The following is a 26853-nucleotide window of genomic DNA, read 5'->3' as shown; positions in this document are numbered from 1 at the left end:
GGTCCAGTGTGGCAAGGCTGCTGTGTTCTATGATAATGTGAATATAGAAGTAAGAGTTAGCTGTAACTGCAGGGATATATAAAACAAATGGATACTTGGCTGTTGAGCAGATAGGTAGGTGGAGATGTGTGTGTCTGTGCATCTTCTGGCTCAAACACTGTTCCAAGGAGCTGACAGACCCTGGTGGCCAGGCTGCAACCCCAATGAGTCAGGCTGGCAGGTGGATAATGCTTCAGAGAAAACAAGAGGGGTGTGTCTTGTAGGGAACCTGTGAAATGTAACAGTCTGGGAACCTTCTCTCCCTCTTGAGCCCCACAGTCATCTTTAAGGCTTTGCCACAGAATCTTTAGTGGAAATTACCTGTTCTCATTGTTAAGATTCAAAGGCTTTTCTTTCTGCAATCTTGGTTGCATGTAAGTTATCCCACAGCATGTGCAGTAACTGATGAAACCTCAGGGAAATACCTGACCTCAGGAGAAAGTTTGTTTTTTAACTACTTTCCAATGCCAAAAAGCAAATGTAAGCCCTTCTGATGAACTCCTCTGAGGATTAGAAACAGCAGAAGAGAGAAAGTTGCCAAGAATTATCTCGAAAAACTGAGCTGGAAACATCACCTCTTTCTTGCCTAGGGCCCATTGGAGGACTCTGGAGCTGTGGGCTTATTCTCACTTTTGTCCACATTGGAGTCTTTTAGAAACATCCCTCTGGGTTCAGACACTGTTCCGACAGATATCTTACAACACTTTTGGGATGAGAGTGGAAGGAGGGCTCCAGGAGGGAGAAATTCCAAACCTCTCAGCCATGGCTATATCACAGAATCATAGAATATTCTGAGTTGGAAAGGACCCAGCAGGATCATCGAGGCCAACTCCTGTCCCTACACAGGACACCCCAAGAATCACACTGTGTGCCTGAGAGTGTTGTGAAAATGGTTCTAGGTGCTTAGCTCCAGGCAAGCTCCACTGCATATGTAATGCAAAGACAGTACCTCTGAGTGACTTCAGTCATTCAGTGTTAGAGTTGTGTAGCCAATCTGTCTGTGCTGTTTTGAAAATGCTGGTTTTACATCTATGACCATGGCTTCCTTGTGTGGACCCAGCAAAATTAGAACAGTTAGTATTGACTCCCTTAGAAATAACATTATCAGCCAGAAGGAAAATGGCAGTTTTAGAGGAAGATGCCAAAGCACAGATTATTTTGTGTTTGGACTGTTAGGACCCTTTTATTTTCAGTGCCATTTCACTGTTTTTCTGTGGCACATTTTACAGTTTATTGCAGTATACTTATGACTGGCCATCAAAAGTACAGCATCTCATTTAGTATTGGCATACAGGCTGCCTCTGTAAGCCATGCAAGACATCTCCAGGGAAAGGTCAAACTAGAACAGGCTTCCTAGAGAGGCAGTCAATGCCCCAAGCCTGTCAGAGTTTAAAGAGACATTTGGAAAATGCCCTTAATAAAATGCTTAATGTTTGGTCGGCCTTGAATTGGTCCGGCAGTGGGATGAGATGATCATTGTAGGTCACATCCAACTATCCTGTCCTGTCCTGTCCTGTCTCCTTCCATCCCATCCTGTCCTGTCCCATCCCGTCCTGTCCCTGTCCAGTCATATGCACTTTAGAAAATAAACAAAGTTCCCTAGGACATGGCCTGTTCCCTTGTTGACTAGGAAGGGAATTCAGAACAGTGGGTATGAAATGCATGGAGTATTATGATGGAGAGGGCCATGGTGTTGACTGGAATATGTTTTTAGGAATCACTGCAAACAGAATTAAGGTTTAGGACTGGGGGAATGAGCAGGGAGTAGTGCCTTTCCTGCTTTGATGGCTTCCAGCCATCTCCCCTCTGCTTCCAGGGAGACCCTGGCCAGGCACTGCCCATGGGATGCATCCTGGGCACAGGGTCACAGCTGGGGGATGTAGGGGGTAAGGAAGAGGGGAGGTATTTGACCTCCTGGGCAGCAGAGCTAATGGCACCCTCTCTCTCCCTGCCCAGCCGAGGAGACCCTTTGCACCCTGCGCCCACCCAGCTTCCGCCGGGTCCCAGAGACGGAGATGCGAGGGGCAGAGGAGGTGGCAGCCGGCACCGTCCTGCAGCGCCTGATCCAGGAGCGGCTGAGGTATGGCAGCCCCAGTGAGAACATGAACCTGCTGGCCATACAGCACCAGGCGACGGGCAGCGCCGGCCCCTCCAACAGCACTGCCAGCACTCTCTCTTCCGCAGAAAACCTTGCTCCCGAAGACCTGCCAATGGTCCAGCCATCAGGGCGGCAGGAACCACAGGGGCAGGAGCACCAGGGGGACGGTGCTGCGATGGAGAAGCAGCCCCGCGCCCCTCAGCCCCCACATGGCACTGAGGAGCTCCCCACCTATGAAGAGGCCAAGGCCCAGTCCCAGTTTTTCCGTGGCCAGCCCCCGCCGACGGCCACCAATGCCGCACCAGGTTTTTATGGCTCCTCCAGCCAGAAGTCCAGGACAGAGGGGAGGCCAACAGTGAACCGGGCCAACAGTGGGCAGGCTCATAAGGATGAGGCACTGAAGGAACTGAAGCAGGGCCATGTCCGCTCACTGAGTGAGAGGATCATGCAGCTCTCGTTGGAGAGGAACGGGGCCAAGCAGCACCCTCCGGCCCCAGGAGGTGGGAAGGGCTTCAAGGCAGCCTCAGCAGCTGGCAAGGCCACAGACCCACGGGGGCCACCGCCTGAGTACCCCTACAAAGGCAAGGCAGCAGTGCCAGGCAGCAAGGCGCAGGAGCATGGGCTCTTCTACGGAGAGCAGCCGGCACAGGACATCCTCAAGGCCACCTATGCTGCCCCCCAGCCTGCCCGTGCAGAGCTGGCCCTCGTCCGCTACCAGCCGCCCCCGGAGTACGGCGTCAGCAGGTAATGCCATGGGGGGTCTGCAGGGGCACCGGGTCCTGCCCTCACTGGAGGAGCCTTTGTCTGTGGCGTTCAGACCTTGTGTAAGCACAGCCATGGGGGGGACCACATGGTGCGGCCATTGCGTCCTGTGGACGTAACATCCCATGGCAGGGCTGGCTGGTGCAGTCACCTGCATCTCCCAGCAGGCTCTATAAAGCTTATATGTCACTTACGCCTTACTCTAAGTCTTCCCACAAGGGCGGTCCCGTGGTTTAATGGAGAGCACTCCGGACTCTGAATCCCAAGGCCCTGAGTTCGAGACTCAGTGGGACCGTTCCCTGGCAGTTCAGTGCCTCCCTGCCATCCCATCCCGTCAGATCTCGGATGCTCAGCAGGGTCAGCCCCTTTTAGTACCAGGTGCTGTGACAGTCCTGAGGACTTCACTGTCACTGTCCAAGCTCACTTGGCTGTGGCAGATGGACCTCAGGACTGAAACGGTGGGGCCAGTTCTGCGCACGCTGTGCCTCACCTAAAAATCCCCTGCGCAGGCTGGAAGGGCACACCCACGGGGGGAGAGGCCTGCCCAAATATTTGTTCATGAAGTTTGGCCATACAAGTCTTCCCACAGAGCTCACGTGAGGCTTTCACTGTACTGGGCCCCTCATGCCAGGCCCCTCCGTGAGCATGGGTTTATTCCGAGCGCATTAAAAATAATCCAGAGTGTTTGCTGGCAGTGCACTGATCCCCACAAGTAGTGCAGGTCCTGCCTTCAGAGGCGAGCCTGTGCATTAAGGGCTCCTTTTCCTTGCTGTACCTGAATGCAAGAGTTTCTCCGTCTCATCACATTCTCTTTGACCTCCCAGAGAGTTGCTTTGCTGGATTTGGAAGACTGGAGTTGTTTGGTGTGAATGTGAGTGTTTTTCCTGTTGCAAGCTGCCTCACTGGGTCTTTCTGATACCAGAATCCTCAATGATTTTGTTGGCATCACCCTAAGTTGCACACACTAAATTTACCACAACACAGGCATGGAGAAAAGGTGGTGCAGCTGACTTGGGTCTTCTGTCTAAAGTGTGTAAAGCATGAAATGCAGGGGGGAATGCTCTGCCTTGCCATGTTTGCAGAAGTGACAGGTTTTGTGTCCAGACAGGGAGAAGCTCAGTGTGGCTGTGGTGATTGTTGCAGGGTGGCTGTGCCCAGTGGAGTCTCTGTGCTGAGCATCACAGGTCTTCCTCAAGCTGCACTTAAGTTTTGATTCCCAGCCTACTGTGCAGAGGTTGTGCAATTTTTTCAAAGCAAGACGATCCTTTTAAGACCTCAGCAAAAATGTCTGTTTATGCAAAGAAAGAACTGTACAAATATGAGGGCAGCAGAGGCCATGCTTTCCTGGAGCTGTTTGCAGTGCTAGCAAGCATCTCCAGCACCAAGCAGATTCATCCCCACAGAAAATGAGCTGGTTTGGGTATTTTTATCACTCTTGGGAAATGCTGGGTCAATACCCACAGAGTCTGTTCTGCTGAGTCCATGTAATCAAGCAGACTCAGGTGCTATATGCATTGCTTCAGCTAACTTGAAATGGTGGTGGTGTTAAGTGGGAAACCCTTTGGGGCCACTTCCAGAGCCTTTCCCAGCTGCCTGATCAACAAGGTTAATGCTGAGAAACCAGCATTTCAGTGCAGATTTCTGTGCCAGTCCTCAGCCTTAACCCCGGCCCTGCTAGATCACCCCAGCAGCTGTGGGGAGAAACCCTCTATCTTGTGATGGTTGTCACTGCTCATTCCTAGTAAGACAGCACAGTTTAACCCCCAAATCACACTGCAGAGGGAATGCCTGCTTCCTCTGTATGCTGTTTTCTTTGCATGATGGTGGACAAATACCACTCCTGTCAGGTGCAGGGGGATATGCTGTGCAGCAGAGGACTGGCAGCATGACAGAGCAAAACCTCTGAATTTTGCAGACATTAATAGTCTTCAGTGATGCCTTTCTTGCAACTCAGCAAGGGTCTTAATACCTCTCGGTCTACATGTATCCCTGCTGGCTACTCCACCATGGTTTTACAGATGCAAGTTAGGAGGTTGGCATGGCTGGGTTTTTTTCACCAAAGCCAGGTTTGCTCTAAGGTGTATAGTCTCTCTTATACTTTCTTTAAGGCAGTTTGGGTCCTGATGTGCAAGTGGATATTTTCAGGTCCTTCTTGGCTCCTTTCACATGGTGCCTGGATTTTGGGGGATGTTTCCTTCCTTTGTGTACCTACTGGCTGCCTGTGAGGCACAAGCAGGATGGTTGCTCATTTGCAAACTGTATCTTGTGCCCTTGCTTTGCACAGTGTCGGTGACTGGGGAAAATTTGGCTGTGCAGATGTCAGACAGCAGGCTTCTGGGTCTCAGCAGCTAAGTGGTGGTCTTCATCCTCATCTTAGGCTTCTTTCTATATTTTTTGGCACAGGGATGTGAGCCTCTCCTTTTTCTTTGGTGGACTGAAATATTCCTTGCTGGCATTACCTGGACTTGTTTTTAATTAGTACAAGCTGGTTTGGTTTCTTCTGTGCTTATCCTAGGTTATAATTGGCCCAGTAGTCTGCAGGATCCCTTATGGTCCTGTTACTCAGGAAGATTTGGCTGACAAAAGCTTTTAGGAAGCGATTGTAATCCCTGTTTGCTGATACATCACTTGTCATTTCTCCATCTGCAGCAGCTGTGCTCCAGTGCATCCCCACACACATCTCAGGCTGTCTCACAGGATGGGCTTGTCCAGCTCTTGAGTGGTTAACATGCAATTTCACAAAGTGATCTCTGCTCCAAATATTCCACTTTGGAGAGGATAAAGGTAGCTTACCCAGCCAGGGACGTCAGTCTCTACTAGAGGGCTTATCTGGGTGGCAGGTCCTGAGCACTTGCTGGAGAAGGGCTGGGCACTGTGTTATCTTGCTAGGTGCTCCCAAACAAAACCTTCCTGTGGCTCTTTCCATGCTCACTGCTTCCCCCCTTACCTGTTCTCTGGGAAAGCTCACTGCCAGCCACTTGGCTGGGATGGAAAACCTTAATAGAAAAGGTCAAGGTAGCGGACTACTTAGTTCCATAAAGTTAACTGAAGGGGTAGGGTTTGTTTTTTTCTTTTAGAGGAGCGAGGTGAGAAATTCCAGCTTTCGTCTCATTAGGAGGGCCTGGAAAAGAAGCTAATGGAAAAAGCTTTGCTTGTGGTCAAATGGGAATCTCATATATCCCAGCATCTCCATCGCGCTCTCCTGGTCATATCGGTTCCCCAGCCCATCCATCCTCACACCCGCTGGACAGGGACCATGCGAAAGGCTTCTGTGTTCCAGAAAAGAGAGGAGGGAAACACAGAGCTGCATTGATCCAAAAGAAGCATTCACAGGCATCAGGGATGGAAAAGACCTATAGGGTCACTGATCCCCCACTTGTGTCCAATCCTTTGACAAGGGAAACGTGGTTGGAAACCAACAAACACTTTCAGGGAGCTGTCGAAGGAGATTGAATAACTGTAGCTGCTGCTTAGCTTCCTTTTTTGGTTTGGCTTTTTTTTTAACATGACTGGTTTTAAGGGAACTTTGCCTTTATAATCATCAGGGTGAAATCTTGACATTTATTGTAAAGAATTCCCAGAGTCATACGATGCTGTGGTAATCTCAGCATTTATATAAATTAGATTTAGTGACTTCTGTTTTATGGACATCACAATTTCAGAGCAGATCTTGAACCTTGAAGCTCAAAAGACAAAATAACCAGAAGGAAAATAAAGATGAACTAATATTTTTTCCTTTTAAAAATACCAGTATTTTTAAGCTAGTTGCTTGATGCTTGGGGCCTTGACTCACAACTTCTGGATGCTACAAGCTGGCCAAGTGTAATAATCCTTTCAAAACGTTTCCGTTCCTAGATGTGTAGCTATTCTTGAATGGTGTCTTTGCTAACTTTGCTTAGGTGCATGTTCAGAAAGTTACAGCTTGTTAGGTAAATGGGCTTCGAACTAATCTAAGTTAGTCTGCACAATGCCATGAATTAATTCCAGTTTGTGAAACATTCAGTCCTGCTGGTTATAACAATCCATGTCTGGAGAATCCATCACAGCCTTTACAGATTTGTTCCACTAGCTAATTGCCATCTCTGGCATTGGTCTGCGTCTTAGTTTCAGCCTGTATTTTCCAGTTACCAGGGATTTTGCAATATCTTTGTCAGATACAGCATGGAGCTCTGTGCTATCAGTCCTTTAATACATTTAACAGATGGAGCCTGAAGCACTGTACTTATTTCACTGTTGTCAAAACCCCTTTTTTCACTGCGGAGGGCTGACCTGAACACTGTTTCAGTACCAGCTGGACCAGAGGCTGATCAGATAGAATAACACCTCTGCCATGCGACTCAATGTTCCTTGTTTACGTAGCTCATTAACACGTGCTGTTGGCACCCGGGATCTCCTCATACAGCTTGTTACCCAGTGAGGCCTGTGAGGATTGTCACAGCCTAGGGTAGTATTTCCCATCCTTTTGCTGTAGCTTGATGTGTTTGTTCCTGGGTAGATGAACTTGGCCTGCTCAAGTCCATATTGTTTCTCTGTGTCCTGCTTAAGCAGCGATCCAGATCACTTGATGCATTGAATCCTCTTCATTGATCCCAGTGGCCCTTGCCAGATCCTGGTGTCTTTTATCCTGAATGACTTCTTTCTCTGCACTAATTAATAAAAAGTGTGTATAATGCAAATGAAGCCTTGAACGGGAAACACCACTGCTTACTGAGGGGGCTTCATTTGTGGCTGCATGCAGAAAGCAATCATGCAGGCAGATTTTAATTCTGTTTTAATCCATGCATTTTAAAAGACTGTGTGTAGAATCAGTGAAAAGAATAAATCTGTGCAGTCTTTAAATGCATCCCATTTCTTTATGTGCCTCATAAAATTCCACCCTGCCGGGATGTAGAAGCCTATATTTAACTGCCGGAACAGTCTGCGGCTTCTCCGGTTATTTGTGTATTTACCCCCTACACACACACTACCGCTGTTTTCAGAAAGCCTGTTGACATTTACTGATTCAACCACAAGTCTGTGGCTGCTGACAGGACTACAAGGAGCTTCCTTTCTTCTCTGAGACATCCCAGGCAGGCGGCTGAGCTGGCAGCATGGCCGAGCTGAGGGATGTCATACCCAAGCTGACTTGTGCTGGCATTTCTCTGCGAGGATAGCCCAGGCATGAGCATGGGTTGGAGGTGCACTTCCAGCTGATATAAGTGCTGGCAGCCCCACAGAAGACCTTTGCTTTGTGTCCTCTCCTTCTGGTCTGATATACCTTACATTGAAATAAATGAAAGAGAAATGAAGCTGTTCCTACAGCCTGGGTGATGCCCATGTCATTTCTCCTTACCCTTCTCTGTTATTATCCCAGTTGTTTCCTCTAGGACTGCAGAGCTTGAGAAAGGCACCTTTTCCTTTGCTGAAAATCAGCTGGGTTTAGAAAGAGGATCTGTTCTGGGTGTGAATCTCTGTGAGGAAATGCAATATCCTGTCCCTGTCTTAACTATGGAGGGTATGTTTAATACAGTGTCTTTTCAGATGATAATTTTGCCCTGAACATCTTTATGTAATCACCCCAAAGAAGCTGGGCCACATCTTTCCAGCACTAACAAATGTCACTAACAAAACAGTGAATTCAGGAGATGTGAATCAAAGTCTGCAAAATGGTTTTTGACATAAAGCTCTGTGTTTACAAGGTGACCCAGCTTTTGCTGATTCCATAAGCCAGAGAATACCGTGAAAGCCATGTCTGGGTTATGGCAAATATTCTCCTGTTTCTGGCTGTATCAGCATTTAGGGTGCGTCTGTAACTGTATTTGCTTGCACCATGATCATCAGACTGAGCTTACTGGCTTTGCCAGTTTCCTGTGCTTTTTCTGCATGGTGATAACACTTTATCCTCTATATTTTTCACAGTGAGAAGGAATAGCATTTGAAGTCTGCTGGACTGCAGGAATTACAGTGAAGTCAGGTAGACACCTGGATCCAGGGATCCAGACTGAACGCTTCCACTCAATGGGCAGGAATAAGCACCTCTCACACACTTTTTTACCCTCATTGTAAGGTAAAAGCCTAAGGCAGCTTCAAAAAACCACCCCAGAAACACCTCTTTCTTTTTGCTGACTCAGCCAGAGCATCCCCAGTAGATTCATGAAGTTGGGACATAAAGTTCCTTGGGAGCGTCTTTGAGAGATGAAATAGGCCAGTCTGCCCTAGAGGCAAAGAAAGGCAGAGCATTCAGAGAAAGATGAGCTAAATAGGTTAGAGAAGGGCATTTTAATTATGAATGTAAATGCCATGGTATGTTGGAAACAATGTCCTTTCTCCACTGATCTCTCTCCTTCCCTACAGAGAGGAGAGCTTCATTGTACCTGTAGCAGGGCAGAGGTGGAATTTCCAGAACATTTACAGGCATTTTCTTTTTATTCTTAATACTGCCCTGCTTTGTCAAACAACAGGTTGTCTGTATTTGTGATTTCTGGTCATCAACTGCAAGTGGACTTTATAGTTTATTTTCCTTTTGGGGTTTCTGATTCCTACATACAGTACAAATTTTCCCCAAATTCCACTGTGTTGTTCATTCTTGCTCCCAGGTTTTCTAGTATAAGAGTTGCATTAAGACCGTGCCTAAATTTGGGGACTTGGGTAGTCCCAAAATCTGAGGGATTTCTTATGAAGGTAGGGTCCATGGTGAAGTATTTTGCTGGAGACACTGTATGACAAGGTGTGGGTAGTGAGCTATAATATATAAATCATGACTACGCATCTCTGAAACGAAAAAGAGAGCCTGGTGACCTCAGCATAGTAGCTCTTGAGAGCCTCACTGCCTGCTGCAGTTCCCTTTTCAAAAATCTAGTTGTTTGGGGTTTTTTAATTTTTTTTCTTCTTTACATTGCATTGCAGAAGTGCATAGGGGCCCTACTACAATAATGTCAACAAATATATCTATTCAGTAGAAATGTAGCTGAAGTGTTGCAGAGGTATCCAAAACTCATAATATTCCTCAGTTGCATGCTTTTAAGAAGGCTGATTTTTGACAAGAATGTGTTTGGCTGAAATATTTGAACCTGCTTTAATGCAGAGTAAGATCAACATTTAAAATACAGTAAAAGCATTTTGAGAATGTCATTCTTTACTAAGCCCGAAGGAGCTCAGGATAATCCTGATTGCTGCGTTTCTTTGGAGCTTTACATGAGAGGTTGGATGGGAACTAAGCTGATGGTATAACACTCCTATTTTTACAAATGTTGATTTGTTAATGTGAGTTGCTGTGTTGATTTTACTGCAGATATAGTCAGAGATTTTGCAGTTGGCTAAGTCAGAACTAAATTGAGACAGATTAAACCAGTAACGGGAAAGTAAGAAACATGTTAATTATGTTGAACAGCCATGCTGCAAAAGGCATAAAGTCCATTGTACCTGTTCAGTTTCCAAGCTGGAAAACTCTTTGGAGAATCTCTGCTGTGGCTGTGACTGCTGAAGCTTTGGTGGCTGGTTGCTGCTACAGGATGTAAATCTTTAGTAGCTCATGAAGTCACTTGCAGTTCAAAAAAGTGGAGATCCTTGGGATCTTTCCTTCCTTTGTAGTGTAAAACTAGACAGAGCAAAGTGATGAGAAAATGTTAAATTGGTGAAAGGTTGAGATTTCCCAAAAGTGCAGTTCAAGAGTTCCTGCAAGGCTCTAAAGGGTGTATTGATGAACAAAAGATACTCTGCTTCATAATAAAAAAGAAAAATCAGTATCTCCACTGGTTTAGATTCAGAGTTCAATTTAATTCTGTTGCTCTACAGTATTCCCATAAAGATGTGAGAAAATCTTGTGTAACTGTCCAGGCAGCCAAGCTTTTACTTTCGTAAAATCAATCAATCATGTCCTTTTTTTTTTTTTTGGTAAAGACAAAAAACCTCATGCTTAGCTGAATTAATTGCTGTGGTAAAACATTTGGGCTCAGATTGGCTGTCATCAGCCTTGAGGAGGTGCCGCGTGCTTGGCTGTGTTCACATTCACTTGTGAAGCATCTTTTACATTGTGAGTGACATCCTTTACTTCTGATGTTATTTATTAGAATTTTGAGCAAAAAACAATTCAAGCCCCACAACAGGTGTGAGGTCCCTTGCTGTGTTTCACACACTGAAGCAACATAAGGAAAGGGGTACTGGGGCTGGTGGAAGACCTATGTCCATGGTGGGCTGTCGTGGTGATTTGCAGAGCAGCTTGACACAAGGCTCCCTGGGCTTACTGGCTCTCATGGCCTTAGGTCACCAGGCACTGCCAGGAGACCTGATTTCAGTCTAAGGAAGGTAAAACAGACCTTCCAGGTCTGTGTGACCCCCAGGGCATCCTGCTGCAAGGTCTCAGCAGCAAGCAGAAGTGATGAGGCTGGAGAAGCAGTAAACTCCAAAGGCAGGTGAACAGGAAGCAGTATGTTAATCCAGTGCTGGTGTTTGAGAGTTCTGGGGCTACCTTGGGACAAAAGCCTTGAAGGGGGAGGCTTTCTGCAGCCACTTGAATTGCTAGAGGGAAGAGATGCCATCCAGAGGAACCTGGAGAGGCTTCAGTGCTGGGCCTGTGGAAACCTCATGAAGTTCAACAAGGCCAGGTGCAAGATGGGGCAACTCCCAGCATCAGCAGACCTGGGAATGAAGGGAAGAGCAGCCCTGCAGGGGACTTGGGGATTAAAAATCAGACAGGAACCAGCAATGTGTACTTGCAGCTCAGAAAGTGAGTTGTATCCTGGCATGACCAGCAAGTGGAGGGAGGTGACTCTCCCCCTCTACTCTACTCTCATGGGAGCACATCTGGAGTGCTGTGTCCAGGTCTGGAGTCCCCAGTGCAAGACATGGACCTGTTGGAGCAGGTCTAGATGAGGTCACAAGATGATGAGAGGGCTGGAGCATGTCTCCTGTGAAGAAAGACTGAGAGTTGGGGTTATTCAGCCTGGAGGAGAGAAGGGTCCAGGAAGATCTCACTGCAGCCTTCCAAAATTAATGGGGGCTTATAAGAAAGCTAGAGAGGGTCTTTCTACCAAGGCCTCTAGTGACAGGACAAAGGACAATGTTTTAAAACTGAGAGAGTAGATTTAGGTTAGATATAAGGAAGAGATTTTTATGCTGAGGGTGATGAGGCACTGGAACAGGTTGCCCAGAGAAGTTGTGGTTGCCCTATCATGGGAAGTGTCCAATGCCCACTTGGATGGGGCTTAGAACAACCTGGTCTAGTGGAAGATGTCCCATCCCATAGCAGGACATTGGACTAGACAGTTTTTAAAGATCTCCTCCAACCCAAACCATTTTGTGATCCTGTGAATTACTGTGTGCTTTGTTGTGAAGTGTCATACAACACCTCTCTGACTTCCTGTCTTTTGGAAAGTTTTATCCACTTTTAGTGGACATTTATCTCCTTAGTTATTAACCTCCACCTCTGCCAGAGGACTGACATGCCTGGGGCTGAGAGCAAGACTTTCTGGCCCTGGGAATAGCCCAAGGGGAATGGCCCCTTCTCCTGAGCTGCCTCCATGGATGTTTAATTTACCAGGAGAGACACAGCCTTAGGGGATGTCTATGCTGTGCAGGTGAAAGCCATTTCAAGGCCAGAATGAGCTCAGCACAGGCTTCCTCAGTGCTGGCTGCACGAAGCTTGGCTGGGATCTTCTTTGCAAGGACACTGGTCTGTGCTTCGGGGCAGGTTAGCAGTGTGCATGTTTGGTTTTTACTCCATTTCAATACCTTTCAGTGCTGCAGGTGATGCACTGGGCACAGCTGTGTTGCGAGCATGTGGCTCTGTATGTCTGGGAGTCTGCAGAACCCTGTGTGCTTTCACTCTAGTTTGGACAGAAGATAAGACTGTGTTGCTGGCTTTCTGTGCCATTGTGTGGCTCTGTGGGGATGAGTTTGTTAGGGCAGCACTGTTCACTCTTAGGGCAGGATTTCAAAATTGCCTTCACTTTTCAGCTTGTTGTGCTGCAGTTGAAGGTAGTGGTGGGTTATTGTCAGTAAAACTAGGTCAACACAGAGCTTTTGAAAACCATGTTTTGAAGAGCTGTGTAGGTGCTGAAGACAATGGAAACTGTAATTACTGTGTATTAATATAGCACAAAATTGTCTGGGTCTTTGAAGCCAAGTGGGGTAAATACATCTATTCAGTGTGTCTTGTGCCTTGAGTAGGTTACTGAAATAAAGGCAGCAATATCTACAACAAGCCTAGTAGCTTGTGGTTGAGCTAAAATACAAGTTCCAGAAGTGGCTTGATTGCAGACTTCACGTGGGGTCCAGCAGCCAGCTTATTTTCTAGCCAAACTGGGCTTGCACACTGGTCCCACATGGTCTGGATTGAGTCTCTTAAACAAGTGCAGTGTAGAAATTTCACAGCTTTGGTATCTGGGCTGAGGAGTGGCTCAGCCTGTGTGCAGTGAGGCCACTTGGGGCTGCTTACCATGACAGAGGCTCTGAGGCTGCCTGTGGAGTGGATGGAGGGATGGAGATGGGTCTGTGCAGACAAGCTTTTAGCTGTGCCCTGCCTAAATTTTCTTTTGAAAAAGTAGTCATCTCCCTTTTTGAGCTCACAGGGCTGAAATGCAGGACAGAAGGGTGGTGCTCGTATGCCACCTGGCCACCAGCTGCAGGGTTACCCTCACTACTAAGCTATCCTCCTGGGTTATCCTCCAGCAATTGCAAATTGTGACTCACTTGGATTAAAGAGGCCCCCCTCCACTAGCAAGCCTCATTCGCAAGCAGATCCACCACCAGCTCACTTCTTATTCTTCCCTGATATGAGCCTGGTGGGTGATACATGCTCTTAGTCGGGCAGTGTCACAATGAGGTCTCCCACTGGAAGATGGCTTTTGTAGCTCACCGTGATTGACTGGGGCTGTGCCTCTAGCAGCTCCCCAGCAGCCCTTCCCTTTGTCGCTTGCTAAAGCCACTCAGGGATGCTGCTTTGCTCACATCACTTCCTTTTGCCTCCCAACTCAGCGGATCAGCTGGTCTTGCTCCGGGCAGGAGCAGTGTTTGAAGGGTGAGTAATGCATCCCTTGTGTTTCCTTCAAGGCTGCTGGCTTATGCTTCTCAGTGGTGGCGTTTGTGGTAAGGGGAGGCAGGGAGAGGCTGGCTGCTGTTAAGTATTAGCTGTGCACCTAGGCAAAAACGCCATTTTCAAGTCAGTGCTTCCTTTATACGTTCATACCAGATGTGTACATCACTGCCAAGGGCAGGCGAGGAGACAATTTACCCAGTCCCTGCTGCAATTGTTGGTATTTAGGAGTGACTGAGGACCATAATCATGACAATACAGTTATAACACTATTAATAAACTGTGCAGTCATTAGGTGAAAGCTCCTGTGCGTGTTTTGAGAGCGTGCTGCTCTTACGCCTCCCCTGTGTGTTTTCCAGCAGCCGACAATGCCAGCCGCCCTTTCCGCCGCCACCAGCCCAGCAGCACAGCCCCATGTCCTCACAGGCCACCGCCGGCCCTCTGCTCCCAGGCTCCTTGCCCCCGCTGCCGGCCCCTGCTGCTGCCCAGACACCGACGCTGCCGGGCCAGCAGCTGACGCCCGACGCCTTTGCCATCGTGGAGCGGGCACAGCAGATGGTAGAGATGCTCTCCGAGGAGAACCACGTGCTGCGTCAGGAGCTGGAGGGGTACTATGAGAAGGCAGACAAGCTGCAGAAGGTATGTGGAGAGGTGGGGATGGGGCCTGGGCAAGACAACCATCTTGATATCTTTAGGTCCCCCAAGCTGTTCTTCGTATTGTGTCACTGCAATGGTGATGCATCAGTGGCCATCTCTAACCATTGCCTCTCCGTTGTGGTCTCCCAAAAGTATAATCCTGTGTATTATGGGCTCGCCTGACTTTAGGGCAAAACATAGCAGCCCATCAGATATCTGTCAGCTGAGTATTTTCCCCTTTCATTCTTCCATTCTGGTCTCACTGGAGTTTCCCTGGATGTCTTGCATGGGCAGAGTCTGTTCCTCTTACCATTGTATTCCACAGCATCTGCACAGATGTTAGAGCTGCAGGAGAGAGCCATTTGAAGACCATGTCCACATCTCTCCCAAGCAGTCTTGTCCACCACAATAAGCTCATGTGGTAGTCCATCCTCTTTGGAAGTGTAACAGCCGTCAATAAGGTTGCCCATTATTTGGAAATGCATTAACTTGGTTGTGTTAGAGGCTTTCACTGACCGTTCTGTGGGTCTCTAAGAACTGAAGTTAGACATCCATCTGTGAAAATACTAATTTTAAAAGCACTGCCCCCTTACCTGAAAGAGCCATTTGGTAAAGATTTTGCTCAAAACCCTTTTTCTAGAGATCCTGCACCCTCTTTTCTGTAGGCATGCAGGTTTTCTCAGTGGAGAAGGGCAATGTCTTGAGCACTGCCTGGGGTGAGAAGATGAAGCGTCAAATAAAACAAAGTTGACGTTGCTTAGAACAGACTGACTGAAGGCGAAGCAGAGATGCTCCCCAGACCTGCTGACCTTGGGTCCCAAGGGCTCAGACCAAATAACTTAATTAGGATCCTACACTGCTGTTTTATTTCTGTATTCTCACTGCTTATACAAAAATTAGCTCAGACTGCAGGTCTTTTCTCTCTGAATTTAGGAGTCTAAATAGGAGCTCGGGTTTTTTCTATGCTGTGCAGATCAAGGTGTTCTTGTAGACACCTTTCACAGGAGAAGAGGCACCTCTGAGAGACCATGTCCCAGTTTCAGGCTGGGGAAAAATCTGTAAGTCTGGTCAAACAGGTAGAAAAAAAACTATTTGTTTTGTAGCTGCTGTCTTTTCTGCCTTCTCCTCTGCGACAAGATGAGTTGAGTTTATTCACAGAATTTCCTAAACTTAGTTGAAAAACTTTTGCAGCAAGATTAACTATTTGTGAACACATTTGCAAAGACTTTAGTGCTGACTTCCCTGTGGCCTTTGCAGGCAAAAAGAAATATACCAGCTATTAATTTTTCAAAAGCTGCGTTGTTCAGTAAAAGGTATTTGAGTGCAATTCCCTATAAATACTACAATTTTCTTTTTCACTCTTGGAATGGCTCTCTCTGTATTTTGGATGCCCTGCAAGTCGATTGCATCAGACACCAGCAGAAAGGTATTCGACCACAGGCTGAAGTCTCACTTCAGTCAACCGAGCAGGGACTTGAGTCCCATTGACTCTGGGGGAATGTAAGTGGAGTATTAAAGTGAAACACGTGCTCAAGTGCATTCTTTCTTCAGGAAACAAATCCATGGTATCCCTCCCATGCTGCTTTTTTTCTGTGTTTGAACACAAGGACAGGGCAGGCTCTCTGCTGTTCCCACAGTTTCATCTGAATATCACCTCTGAAAATGTGATTGAGTTAAATTTCATACTTTGGATGTGAAAAGCCTTTCCTCTTGTTGGAATTGGAAGTGTCAGGAGGAGTTCTTATTTGCCTGTGCATAATAGTTTTATTCTAGGTAAGACCACTGTCTCATCAGTTTTATTCATTACAGAACAGGAGAAAAAATGAGAGAAAATCGGTTTGACTTGTAGGGCTCCCTGGACATTTGTACGAGCAGATCAGCCCTGAGGGTTGTCATATTCTCAGTTGTGTGTGAATAGACTTTTTGCAGAGAGGTACAAGGTGGTGATGAATCCTTGGCTGTTTGACGAGTTGCCTGGTTTTCTTACCTAAAAAGAGTTGGAAGAAGAATTGTGCACATTTAATTTTGAGATTTTTTTTTCCCAAACCAAAGCATTATTTTTTCCCTTTCTGAGCGGTTTTGTCTGCTGAGGTTTAATTGTCAGGCTGGGCTGGCTCTTCCTGTGCCATATGTGTGGGTTGTTTGAGTGGGTTGGCTCCAGGAGCTACCAGGCAGAGAAGAGGCTGAACTGTTTTTCTCCTTCATAAAAGAAGGAGAAGGAAATCCCAGAGCTGTTGAGAAATGCCAACACAATTCATGGCTGTTGTTCTGCTCTCCTTTAATTTTGTTCAGTGCTGATGGAGGTTCTTTGCATAAAAAGCTTTTGCCTCCAGGGCTGCAGGAGACTTACATGGTGATGACTTTTAGGAAATAACAGCATATAGAGGACCAGCAGAGCCCTTGTGGTAACCAGCAGCACTGGCCAGAATGCTGGGCTGTGAAAACCCACTGCTGTGCTGGCAAATCTGTTTTGCTGTGGTAGGAGGTCTCCGGAGCAGGCATCTTTCCCTGCATGTAGTGGCTCACCTTGGAGAGGGGAGGCATGGGAACTGGTAGGTGTCAGGGCACCCAACTGAGTATGGGCTCTGGTTGGCATCAGGTAGTTAATGATTCAGGAAAGTGCTTTGATTCTGGAAAATGAACATGAGATAGATTTCTGACTGAAGGTCATAGTGATAGACTAGAATAGGCTATTTCAGTTGGAAGGAACCTACCGTGGTCATCTAGTCCAACTGCCTGGCCGAGTCAGGGCAAACCAAGTTAAAGCATGTTGTTAAAGGCATTGTTCAAATGCCTTGTAAACTTTCAGGCTTGGATCATCGACTGCCTCTCTAGTCAGCCTGTTCCAGGGTTTGTCTGCCATCTCAGCAAAGAAATACTTCCTCATGTCCAATGTGAACCTCCCCACTTGTTTCAGCTTTTGTGCTTGTAATTGAGCTAAAAGCAGAATTTGGGGAAGATAGCCAGGTTTCACTGTCATAGCTCTGCCAGAATTTCCTTGGTGTGTGGTTTGGAGGTGCTGCCTGACCATGGGCTGTGTCAAGACAGAGTGGCCCCAGCATCATGGAAAGTGCAGGTCCAGGCTGCTGGGGCCTGGCTGCAGGTTCCTATGCAGACAGTGGAGTGACAGCTGCAGTGTCCCTGGCAAATCACACCTAAAGCTTAATGAAAGAGACCTAACTCCACAGCAAGTGGAGGTGAGCTTGCACCCTGGCTTCTAAAATCACAAATCTGTCCTACCCATGATTCCAGAGGCCAAAAAAGCACCAGATTTAGAAAGGCATGTGGGAGGCTACATATATCTTGTGGTTTTCCAGCCTATGCACATTATTAAGCTTTTCTTCACAAACACAAGGGTCAGGCATGCAGGAGCAGATTCCCACATCAGTGTTGATCATTCCCTCAACAAAGATTTTACCAAAGCTATATCACTTAATATGATCTTATTAAAAATGAGTTGGATGGATTGAGCTGGCCAGCAAAACTCTGCCCAGGACTATTCTCCTGTCAGTCTTTTTGGCTTAGGTCTTAAGAAGCAAGTTCACTGCTAAGGGCTTCTTGTGCATACACTGCCTGCAGTATGCCAGATTTAAAGAAGATGAAGTTAAGAAGATTGAAAAACCAAAACAATTGGTTTGGTCTGTTACAGAGAGTTTCTTCTTGTATAGACCAGTCTTCAGTCAAGGATGGAAAGGTATAGACCACAATAGTTTAAAACTGACATGAGGTCCCAGCTGAGCTTAATATACTTCTGGTGGCATGTGAGCTTAGAGGTAAGTTTTGGATCAGAGACCTGGCAGAATAATAAATGTTACCTCCTACAACACTTTCTAGGAGAGAATACAGCCCACACCAATGCACCATTTCCTTTGTTTCTCCTCTTGGATGGCACTAAAACAGCCACCTTGGTCACAGAGCAAAGGCAACTAAGCAGTTCCATCAAGTCCAACCCACCTCAAGCTTTTTTTGGAGCTGCCAGTGGGGTGTCGTGGAGTGTTGTGGCATGGTGAGCTGCCCCACAAGGTATGTGCAGGGGTCCCCACTGCAGGAGCCTCCAGCATTGTTGGGACTTCACACCATCCTCTGCCAGGGAGATGGGTCATTGTAGAGTTGGTGCCTGGCATGACACCTGGTATGAGCATTGCCCTTACCCCGCATATCTCATTGAAACATGCTGGACAAATACTGGGACAGGACTTGTTCCTGTGGGGCTTTAACAGGAGCTCTCTCTCCTTTCAGTTTGAAATAGAGATTCAGAGGATTTCAGAAGCTTATGAGGGCTTGGTCAAGACCACCACTAAGAGGGAGTCTCTGGACAAAGCGATGAGAAACAAACTTGAAGGAGAAATTAGGAGACTTCATGACTTCAACAGGGATCTCCGTGGTATGTTACAGTTCCTTGTGTGTTTTTTTTTCCTCTAGTTGACATGTATTTCACTTACAAGCTCCAGGGCAGCAGGGTTTAGAAGAGTGGCTTCACACACTATTTAGATAAATGTCATGAGAAATAACACCCTGCCCACTGGCATAAGACAAATGTTGCAAAAAAATCCGGCAAAGAGTCAGCTCCTGATGGTGCCTTTGTGTTCAGCACTTGCAACTATGGATTTGACATCAAGGCCCCCAGTCACAGTGTCTTGTCCAGATCTGATGAGGTGAGGAGCAAATTGCAATGGAGAGGAGTGCTGTGCTCCCCATAAATCTTCAAGTTCAATGCCTTCACAGACCAGTAGTGAGTATCAAAGGCCATCTCTTTTTTGTATTTAAGACATAAAATCGAGGGTGTACCCTTTTGAGAAAGGAAGTGGAGCATATGTTGGGTAACTATTGCCCATCCAGATTCCTGATGGGGGTACTTTGGTACCTGCTCATGCAGTGAGATGCCTTCTTCAAGCTGACTTACACTTTTTGCAATGGTGCAAGGTGTGTCACATGGTCTTTTTGGAGGAGGGAAGTATCTGAAGGCAGGATCTTCACTGCAAGCTTCCCAGGAAACTGCCCCTGGCTGCAGAAAACTACTCTTTTCCTATGGCATTCCCAAGGATTGGTGTCACTGGGCTGGGGGCTGCCTTCCCCCAGGGGGCATCAGGGGCAGCTCTTCACTGCAGAAAAGCACCTATCCCCTTCCAAAGCTGGGTAATTCAGATTGCAGTTGCCTCATGCATTTTGGACAGTGTGAGAGAAGAACTGCCTGGGCACATCAGCTGTGAATGGCAGAGGCTTTTCCCCCAGTTTCTGTAAATCTGAACAACACAGCTTCATGGAAGAGGTCAAAGGCCTCATCTTTTATGTATGTGTCAGCCTCCATTTTAATGTCCTCCTTCAGAGAGTCTATTTATACTGCTCTGCTGGCATGCATCTTATTTTCTTGGTTGGCCTACAATTTTATATACATATATTTATACTTAAAGTATTTCCTGTTTTTTGCAGAACGACTGGAGACAGCCAATAGGCAGCTGGCCAGCAGAGACTTCGATGGGCATGAGGATAAGGCAACAGAGGGCCTTTATGCCACTCAGAGTGAGTACTGTGCCTGTCTGTTTGGAAGGTGCATGTGTGTGTGTGTGTCTGTGTGTGTGTGTGTGTCTGTGTGTGTGTGTGTGTCTGTGTGTGTGTGTGTCTGTGTGTGTGTGTGTCTGTGTGTGTATGTATGTATGTATGTATATATACACACAAATGGTGGAGTGGAGGTAAATATTTAGATATTAATTGTTATTGTGCTTATGGCTTGGTTTTGCTTAACAAATTCATCACATACTCTTACTTAAGCTGCACACTGGATTATTTAGGATAGGTTTTTCAGTGAGCACTAGTACCAAGTAGTGGGAGTTAAGGGTAACACAGCTTATTTTTTGTAAATATATATCTGAATTTGGGAAGTGTTGCTTGCAGGGATCATCTCTAGAGATACATGCTGCTTAGAGAAGCCAGATTCTTCTCTTGGCTGGGAAAAGCCCAGAGCAACCTCTGCTGACTAGTTGTCAGTGCTGTGGTTTGACTAGCAGGAGAAAGAGCAGAGCTGAACCATACTTTTCACAAAGGACTGAAGAGACAAAGATTTTACTACTTCTACTGCTAAGAAAGCATCCATTCCCAACAAAGGCCTCTGTAATGACTGGACACAGTGCTGCAGATTGCACTGATATGTGTGTGATCATCCAACCCAAAACCCAAGCAGTTGGGATACCGTGCAGCAGTGTGTGACTGCTTTTGTATCTTAAGCATATTCAGCACACTTCCAGAAGGGCTTGACCACCTGAAAGCTGTGCAGTACCCTGCAAGCTTAAGTCCCGTTGAAGGTCATGTTGCTGTATCCTTCTGTTTTATTTTTTGTTACATCAAGAGCTTCCTTGGAAGATGAGCTGCAACTGCAATAGAGAACCATGCACCTCCATTAGCAGTGCAGTGTTTGATAGTAGTCAAGATGCTTCACCAGCAGCCCTGCAGTATCCACCAGCTGCTCCAAATGCTGGAGAGCCTTCTCCTGGCTCCCACCAGCAGTGGTGATGCCAGCACGGCTAATTTTGGTGTGTGTGTGCACAAAACAGAAAAGACTCTGGTGATCCTTTCCATAGCATGTTAGGTTTGCCATGTTAGCAGATGGCATAGGGGTGTGTAGATACTGCTGTTAAGGAAATAGCGTTGCTGTGTAAGTCTTGTCATCCTCAGGAAGAGTTCAAATGGGATAAGCTACATAGTGGAAATTGGATACTGGGATCTGCTCTCTTCATATAGAGACAGCCTGGCGTAGTGTTGCTATATACTGTTGGCTACAAGGGGAAGTTAAATCCCCAGGATGGACTCAATTTGAGTTATTTTGCAGCACACAAACATGCTCTGTGGTTCTGCTGATAAATAAATAGCAGAGAAACTTTGCGCTGTGCACTCTGCATATTACCGCATATCACAGCTTAAACAAATATAGCTTTCCAGATCCTATCACATAAGATGGTCTGGATGCTTGGAGTGTCTCCTGGCTAGGCCAGAGAGCTAAATGTTAGTAATGCAATGCAAAGTGCTTCCAAGAATAGAAAAATGGGCATGTGTAAAGCAGGTCCTCTTCAGTCATGTTCTTTGGGCTGCTGGGACAGGCACAGCAATGACCTTGATATCAGGGTGTCTGTCTAAAACACCTCTCTGAGAGTCCATAAAAGGTTTTGCTTGGAAGTCCTCTATTGCTGACTGCATTTATATGCTGATGGTTGTGAGTCTCCCCAAGGGGCCGACCATGACCAGGGTTGGATTGCACCTCATTGCCAACCTGGGGGTTTTTACAAGCACAGTTTGTACCCTCATGTCTTTTAATGGGATACACAGGCAGAAAACTGAGAGTCAGAAAATTGAGTTTTAGCTGCCATATGTACACTTGTCTACTGAGATTGAAAGAGTTATTTTTAGAAAAAGAGAAAAAAAAATTGTTGTGAAACTGATTTGTTATTTTTTTTCCTAAGGGTTGCAGCTTACTAAGGCAGATTCATAAATGCCAATTTTAATTTTCATTAGAAAAGCAAAAGCAGATTTCTAGTCCCTATGTTTGTGGGAAACAGCTTGGAAATATGACCCTTAACATCCCCAACAAAGTTATATGAGAAGACTCTAACATCAGCAAGTTTCTAAAAGTTACCATTTTTAAGCCACTCTCATGATAAGTTGAAGAAGGAAGAATAAAATTCTTGAGGTTGGTAATGCTGCACACAAAGTTTTGTGTGGTAAAACTCTAGTAGTAGGAAAAACTCCCTGGAAAAGAAGTCTGGCAAGGCAGGATGTGCCGGGATCATTTCTCAGTTCCTCACAGAGCTCTCTTTTAGCAGTGCAACAGTGCAGAGCAGTCGTGTGCTCTGAGATGGAGACCAGAGGTGACAAAAACATCTTACTCTTTGTAATAGTAATAAGCAAAGCCAGGTCACATGCCTGAAAGTATTAAGTGCCAGGCATTTGTGCCTAAGACAAATGCTACTGTTATGTCGGGGTAGGAGAGAACTCACACCATATTAGTTTTGTGGTAATTATGGGATGTTTTGTCAGGGAAAAAGTTTATTTGAAGGAAAGACATGAAGCAGCAACCGATGAAGGCATATGTGCCCATACAGGCAAGAGAAGAAACAGGCAGGAGGAGGCTAAGATATGCTGTGGGAAGGGAGAGGCAGGAAGATTGAGGGTGGTTTCAAGGACACAGGACAGAAAGAAAGCTTATGCTACAGCACATCATGAGAAAAATGTTTTGGTGGAGGCTAAGAATGTTGTATGTTTTTCTGGGATTTCTGGACTGTGGGAGCAGGGATCTTCCAAGGGTCCATTTTTTCAGGTGTTTGAAACAGACCGAGGTCTGTGCCTATCTATGTGGCTTTTCACCTATTGGACATTTTTGGCAGTGTGTTAATAGAGCCTCATGCTTTGTGGGAATGCTCAGTTCATGTGCTATGAACCTGTGCGTATAACTCTGTCCCAAATAGCCAAGGTGAAGAAATATTCCCACTGAATGTATCCAGCCAAAGAAAATGCCCACAACAGATGTTTTTGAGAGTAGGGTTTTGGGCGAACTAAGAGCCATTTGGTATTCAGACAGGAAATAATCAGAAATTAATCTGCATTGCCACTCCAGGCCTCCCTTGGCTCAGCGTACTCAGTATCAAACCACAGCTGCAGAGGGCTGAGTGAGGATTGGGCAGAGGGACAGATGGACAGTGGCTTTGCTGCTCCTCTGGAGGGAAACCTCAATGTCTACCTGGCGACCTGAGGAAAGACATGATCACCAGAAAGCATCTGTGGAATTTGCAGCTCTTAAGTGAAGAGCCACCACTGGGAAATGCAAACCTACATAAGAGAAATTATTGGAAGTGCCACAAGAGTTGGTGGTATGGGAGCCAGTCTTGTTTTTGCAGCAAAGTCTTCTGCAGCCAAATTAGTCTCTGACTGCCATAATTAGATATATTTTCTGCTGCCAGCAGCAGTCATTTTGTATGAATAAGGCCTGTCTTTAAAGTATGTCCATGTTGCCACTCTGCAGAGAGAAAAGCAGCATGGCATCTATTGAGATGGTCATTAAATTGGTCAAATAAGTTGATATCCAGATATAATGTGTGATAAGCTGGGTGTCACATCTGAGTTTAGTGAAGACATGACACAGATTGAGTGTATCTTTTTATCTAATGTTTCTGCTACAAAGCAGGATCAAGACTTGTCTACTTTTAGTGCACCTACCCAGCTTGACAACTCAGAAAGCCTGTTTGAGAAGCACTGAGGGAGGCTCCTTGCTTTATCTCCTTTCTTCTACCTACCCAGAGCATAGGTATAATGTCTGCAGTGTATGGCGGTACAACAGGCAGAGGCAGTGGGTGGAAAGCTGGGAGATTAGAACTGTGAACTGCTGCAGAGAAGCCTTTTGGGAACTGTTCTGTACTGGGATATGGCAGTGATCCACCAGAACACAGAAATAATTATTAACAAGAGTCCTTTAATTAAAAATGTGTATGCAAGGGTAGTGCAGTAAAACAGTGTTTAGACTTCAAGGACACTTGAAGAGAACTTAAGGTATGTTCAACAAAGTTCCTTCTTCACTAAAAATTGATGCAAGTAAAGTATAATATGTACCTTGAGCATTTTGCAGGGTGAAGCTGACTTGGAGAAGTGTTGAGAGCTGTTCAGGAAATTTTCTTGCCAACTTTCTAGTAGTTATTATTTTGTGAACAGCATAATTTGTGTGCTCTTGGGGTCATAGAAAGCATAATGCAGCAGGGTGGGCTGAGTGCTTCAAGTTCCCTGAGCGGAAGTTGAAAGTGAAGATTCCAAGTCCTGTTTTGCTATGTGTTATCCCCATGTGTAAGGTGAAGCATGGATTTCAGATGTGGAGCAGAGCACGTGTAGTCCCAGCATGAGATGATGGAGTGCCACAGGGCTGAAACAGCATTCATCTTCCAGCTTCTTCACCCTCTAATGGCATTAGCTCCTTGGTAATTTGCTCACAGGTACACTTCTGTACAATAGATATCAATGTTTTTCTAGTAAATCTGATTGAAGTAAATGTATTTGCATTGAAGGAAGAGATCTGCATGTCCAATAAAAAGTTTCTTGCCAACAAGGGAAGCCTAAGGCTGGGTCATACCAAGGCAGCTTGTGGTGGCAGTCAGTGGTGCAGTGTGTGCAGCACTCGCTGGGCTTTGCTTGTGAGCTCTGTAAGGACCAGCATGCCAGTGTTGCTGCCAGGGTTTCTTGTTATGAGGTGCTGAATGCCTCCTTTAAGGATAAACGGGAAGACAGCTGGTGGGTTTGGGCTCACCTCATCCACTTTTGCCTTGTTCCACATGGCTCAGCTCATATGCATCTCCCCGTGCTACAGACACCTACTGATGGTGTGGGAAATTATATCTATTCTCTTCCCACCTAAGGAACAATGTGGCCCTGCTGCAGGTAATTCAGGTCTGAAAGGGACTAGCTTTGGCCATGGGAAATTTTCTGACCCTGCCTGGGATTTCCAGCTTGAGTGGTCACATTTGGGTGGGATACGCTGCATGTTTGAGGCAGATTTTCCACATTTCAGTGTTTTTGGAGAAACTTTTCACTTCAGTTAAAAAATAATAAATTCTGTAATGCTGTGTTTTAAAAGTCAAAACAACATTTAATTGATGCCAAATTAATCCTTGAAGGAAATTTTCCTTCCTGGAGGATTTCCAAGTTCTCTATTTTTGCTGTCATTCAGAACGAAGGCCAGATTTTGAAATCTCAGATTTCACTGAATGAAACCTCAATCCCTTGGTCACTCCAGTCATTAACTATTTGTGTTCTGACACTGGGGATCCAGCAATTGGCCTGTGACACCCACATTCCCTGAAATGGTTTCTCAGCACTGACAGGGCAGAAGCAGATGGAGCCAAGCGTTTCCCCAGGCAGCTTACCAGCAAAGTCAGTGGTGGGCCTGCAGTTTGTTGCTGAAGGAAAAGATATGACCAAAGCTGACTGATTTTAGCCAGTTGTGTTGTTTTTAAAGTGGTTTTAAATCTTACCCAAAAAAGGAATTATTTTTCAGCACAGAAGTTATCTACGTGGTTTAGTCTTACTTGTGATGTGTTAAGGTGCCTAAATGGAGGGGAGCACTGGTCTGGATCCTTAGGTCATCCAGGTCTGGAAAGTTACCTTGGGCCTCCATGGAACTGAAACATCTTCCACAGCCTCCATTTCTCTGCATGCCCAGAGAAAGCCCATACAGATGCCTTCTATCTTACTCCTTCTTAATGCTTTCCCCTCTCTCCATCTTCAGGCTGTCCAGCACAGATTTGTGTTTATTATTTGGCTTCTTCGCATTTTGTGTGTATCATGATCTCCATCCTTGCAAATAAAAAAGACCAGGCACAGCACAGCCCACATCCATGGGTCTCAGTTTTCTTGCTCATTACCCAAAATTTTGGTAGGGAATGTGCTAGCAGTTCAGCAGAATGGAAAGCTGTTAGGCAGTGCTTGTGTCCACCAGCTGTGCTAGTGCAGATGCAGCCCCAGCTGCTCTTGTTTCGGCTACTGGTGCTCACGTAAGGCTGGGCACTGATGGGCTGAGCCCTGGCAGTGGAACCTCCTTGCCTACTGTGTCTCAGCCCTGTATTGTAATGGTCCCACTCGCTGCTGCTTCACATAGTTTATGCTTTCCTAGGAGGTGGCAGCCTACCTCTGGTGTGTGGCCTTGGGCCTGTGAGCTGTCCTCATGGAGCGGCTCTTGTTCTTGTCTTTCTTTCAGACAAAGAGCACTTGAAGGAGAAGGAAAAGTTGGAGATGGAACTGGCAGCTGTGCGTTCTGCCAATGAGGACCAGCGGAGGCACATCGAAATCCTTGACCAGGCCCTAAACAATGCACAAGCCAAGGTCATCAAACTGGAAGAAGAGGTGAGGCACGGACAACATTTCTGTGCTCTGAGGGTATATGTGGCTCACAGTTAGCCCTTTCTCTATCCAGGTCCTGATTCTCTTCTAGCCACAGTGTGGTAGGTCTTCCTGTTTCCCTTGTACTGGTCTTCTTACTGAGAACATGTCTAGTTATATAATGCTGAGACAAAGAAGCAAGCAAAGGAGACCACAACCATAGATGTTTCCAGAGCAGAGCCTTCAACATGTAACCAGGAGCAAGACCAGACTCAACTAGCTGGTGGCTGAGGTACTGGTACAGCTTAACAGGAAAATCACATTAAAAACTGACTACTCACTGGCCTGGGACTGTGATACAGACATGTCATGTTGGTGCATCCCATTTCTCGCCAGTGGCTACCAGGAGGCTTTTGAGATGTGCACAACACAGCAGTGCAGGCCTTGGTAACTTCACATTTTT

The 26853-nt window shown here is 46.3% G+C and overlaps 1 protein-coding gene across 5 annotated transcripts in view; it reads left to right on the top strand.

Moving 5' to 3' along the window:
• The window catches only part of AMOTL1 (angiomotin like 1), a 76062-nt gene that overhangs the window by 31948 nt on the left and 17261 nt on the right, over positions 1–26853 (top strand). For 4 of the 5 annotated variants that reach the window (XM_071555549.1, XM_071555508.1, XM_071555540.1 and 1 more), the window contains 5 exons: positions 1996–2881; positions 14270–14549; positions 18786–18930; positions 19977–20066; positions 26269–26414. In XM_071555549.1, the coding sequence (XP_071411650.1) occupies positions 2055–2881; positions 14270–14549; positions 18786–18930; positions 19977–20066; positions 26269–26414 (1488 nt within the window). In that variant the 5' untranslated portion in view covers positions 1996–2054. The remainder of the gene's footprint in view (positions 1–1995; positions 2882–14269; positions 14550–18785; positions 18931–19976; positions 20067–26268; positions 26415–26853) is intronic. The other variant, XM_071555518.1, reaches the window with a different exon arrangement.

This window comes from Pithys albifrons, chromosome 1 (assembly GCF_047495875.1).
Source record: "Pithys albifrons albifrons isolate INPA30051 chromosome 1, PitAlb_v1, whole genome shotgun sequence".
Classification (NCBI taxonomy): Eukaryota; Metazoa; Chordata; class Aves; order Passeriformes; family Thamnophilidae; genus Pithys; species Pithys albifrons.
This window is presented reverse-complemented; position numbering and strand designations above follow the sequence as displayed.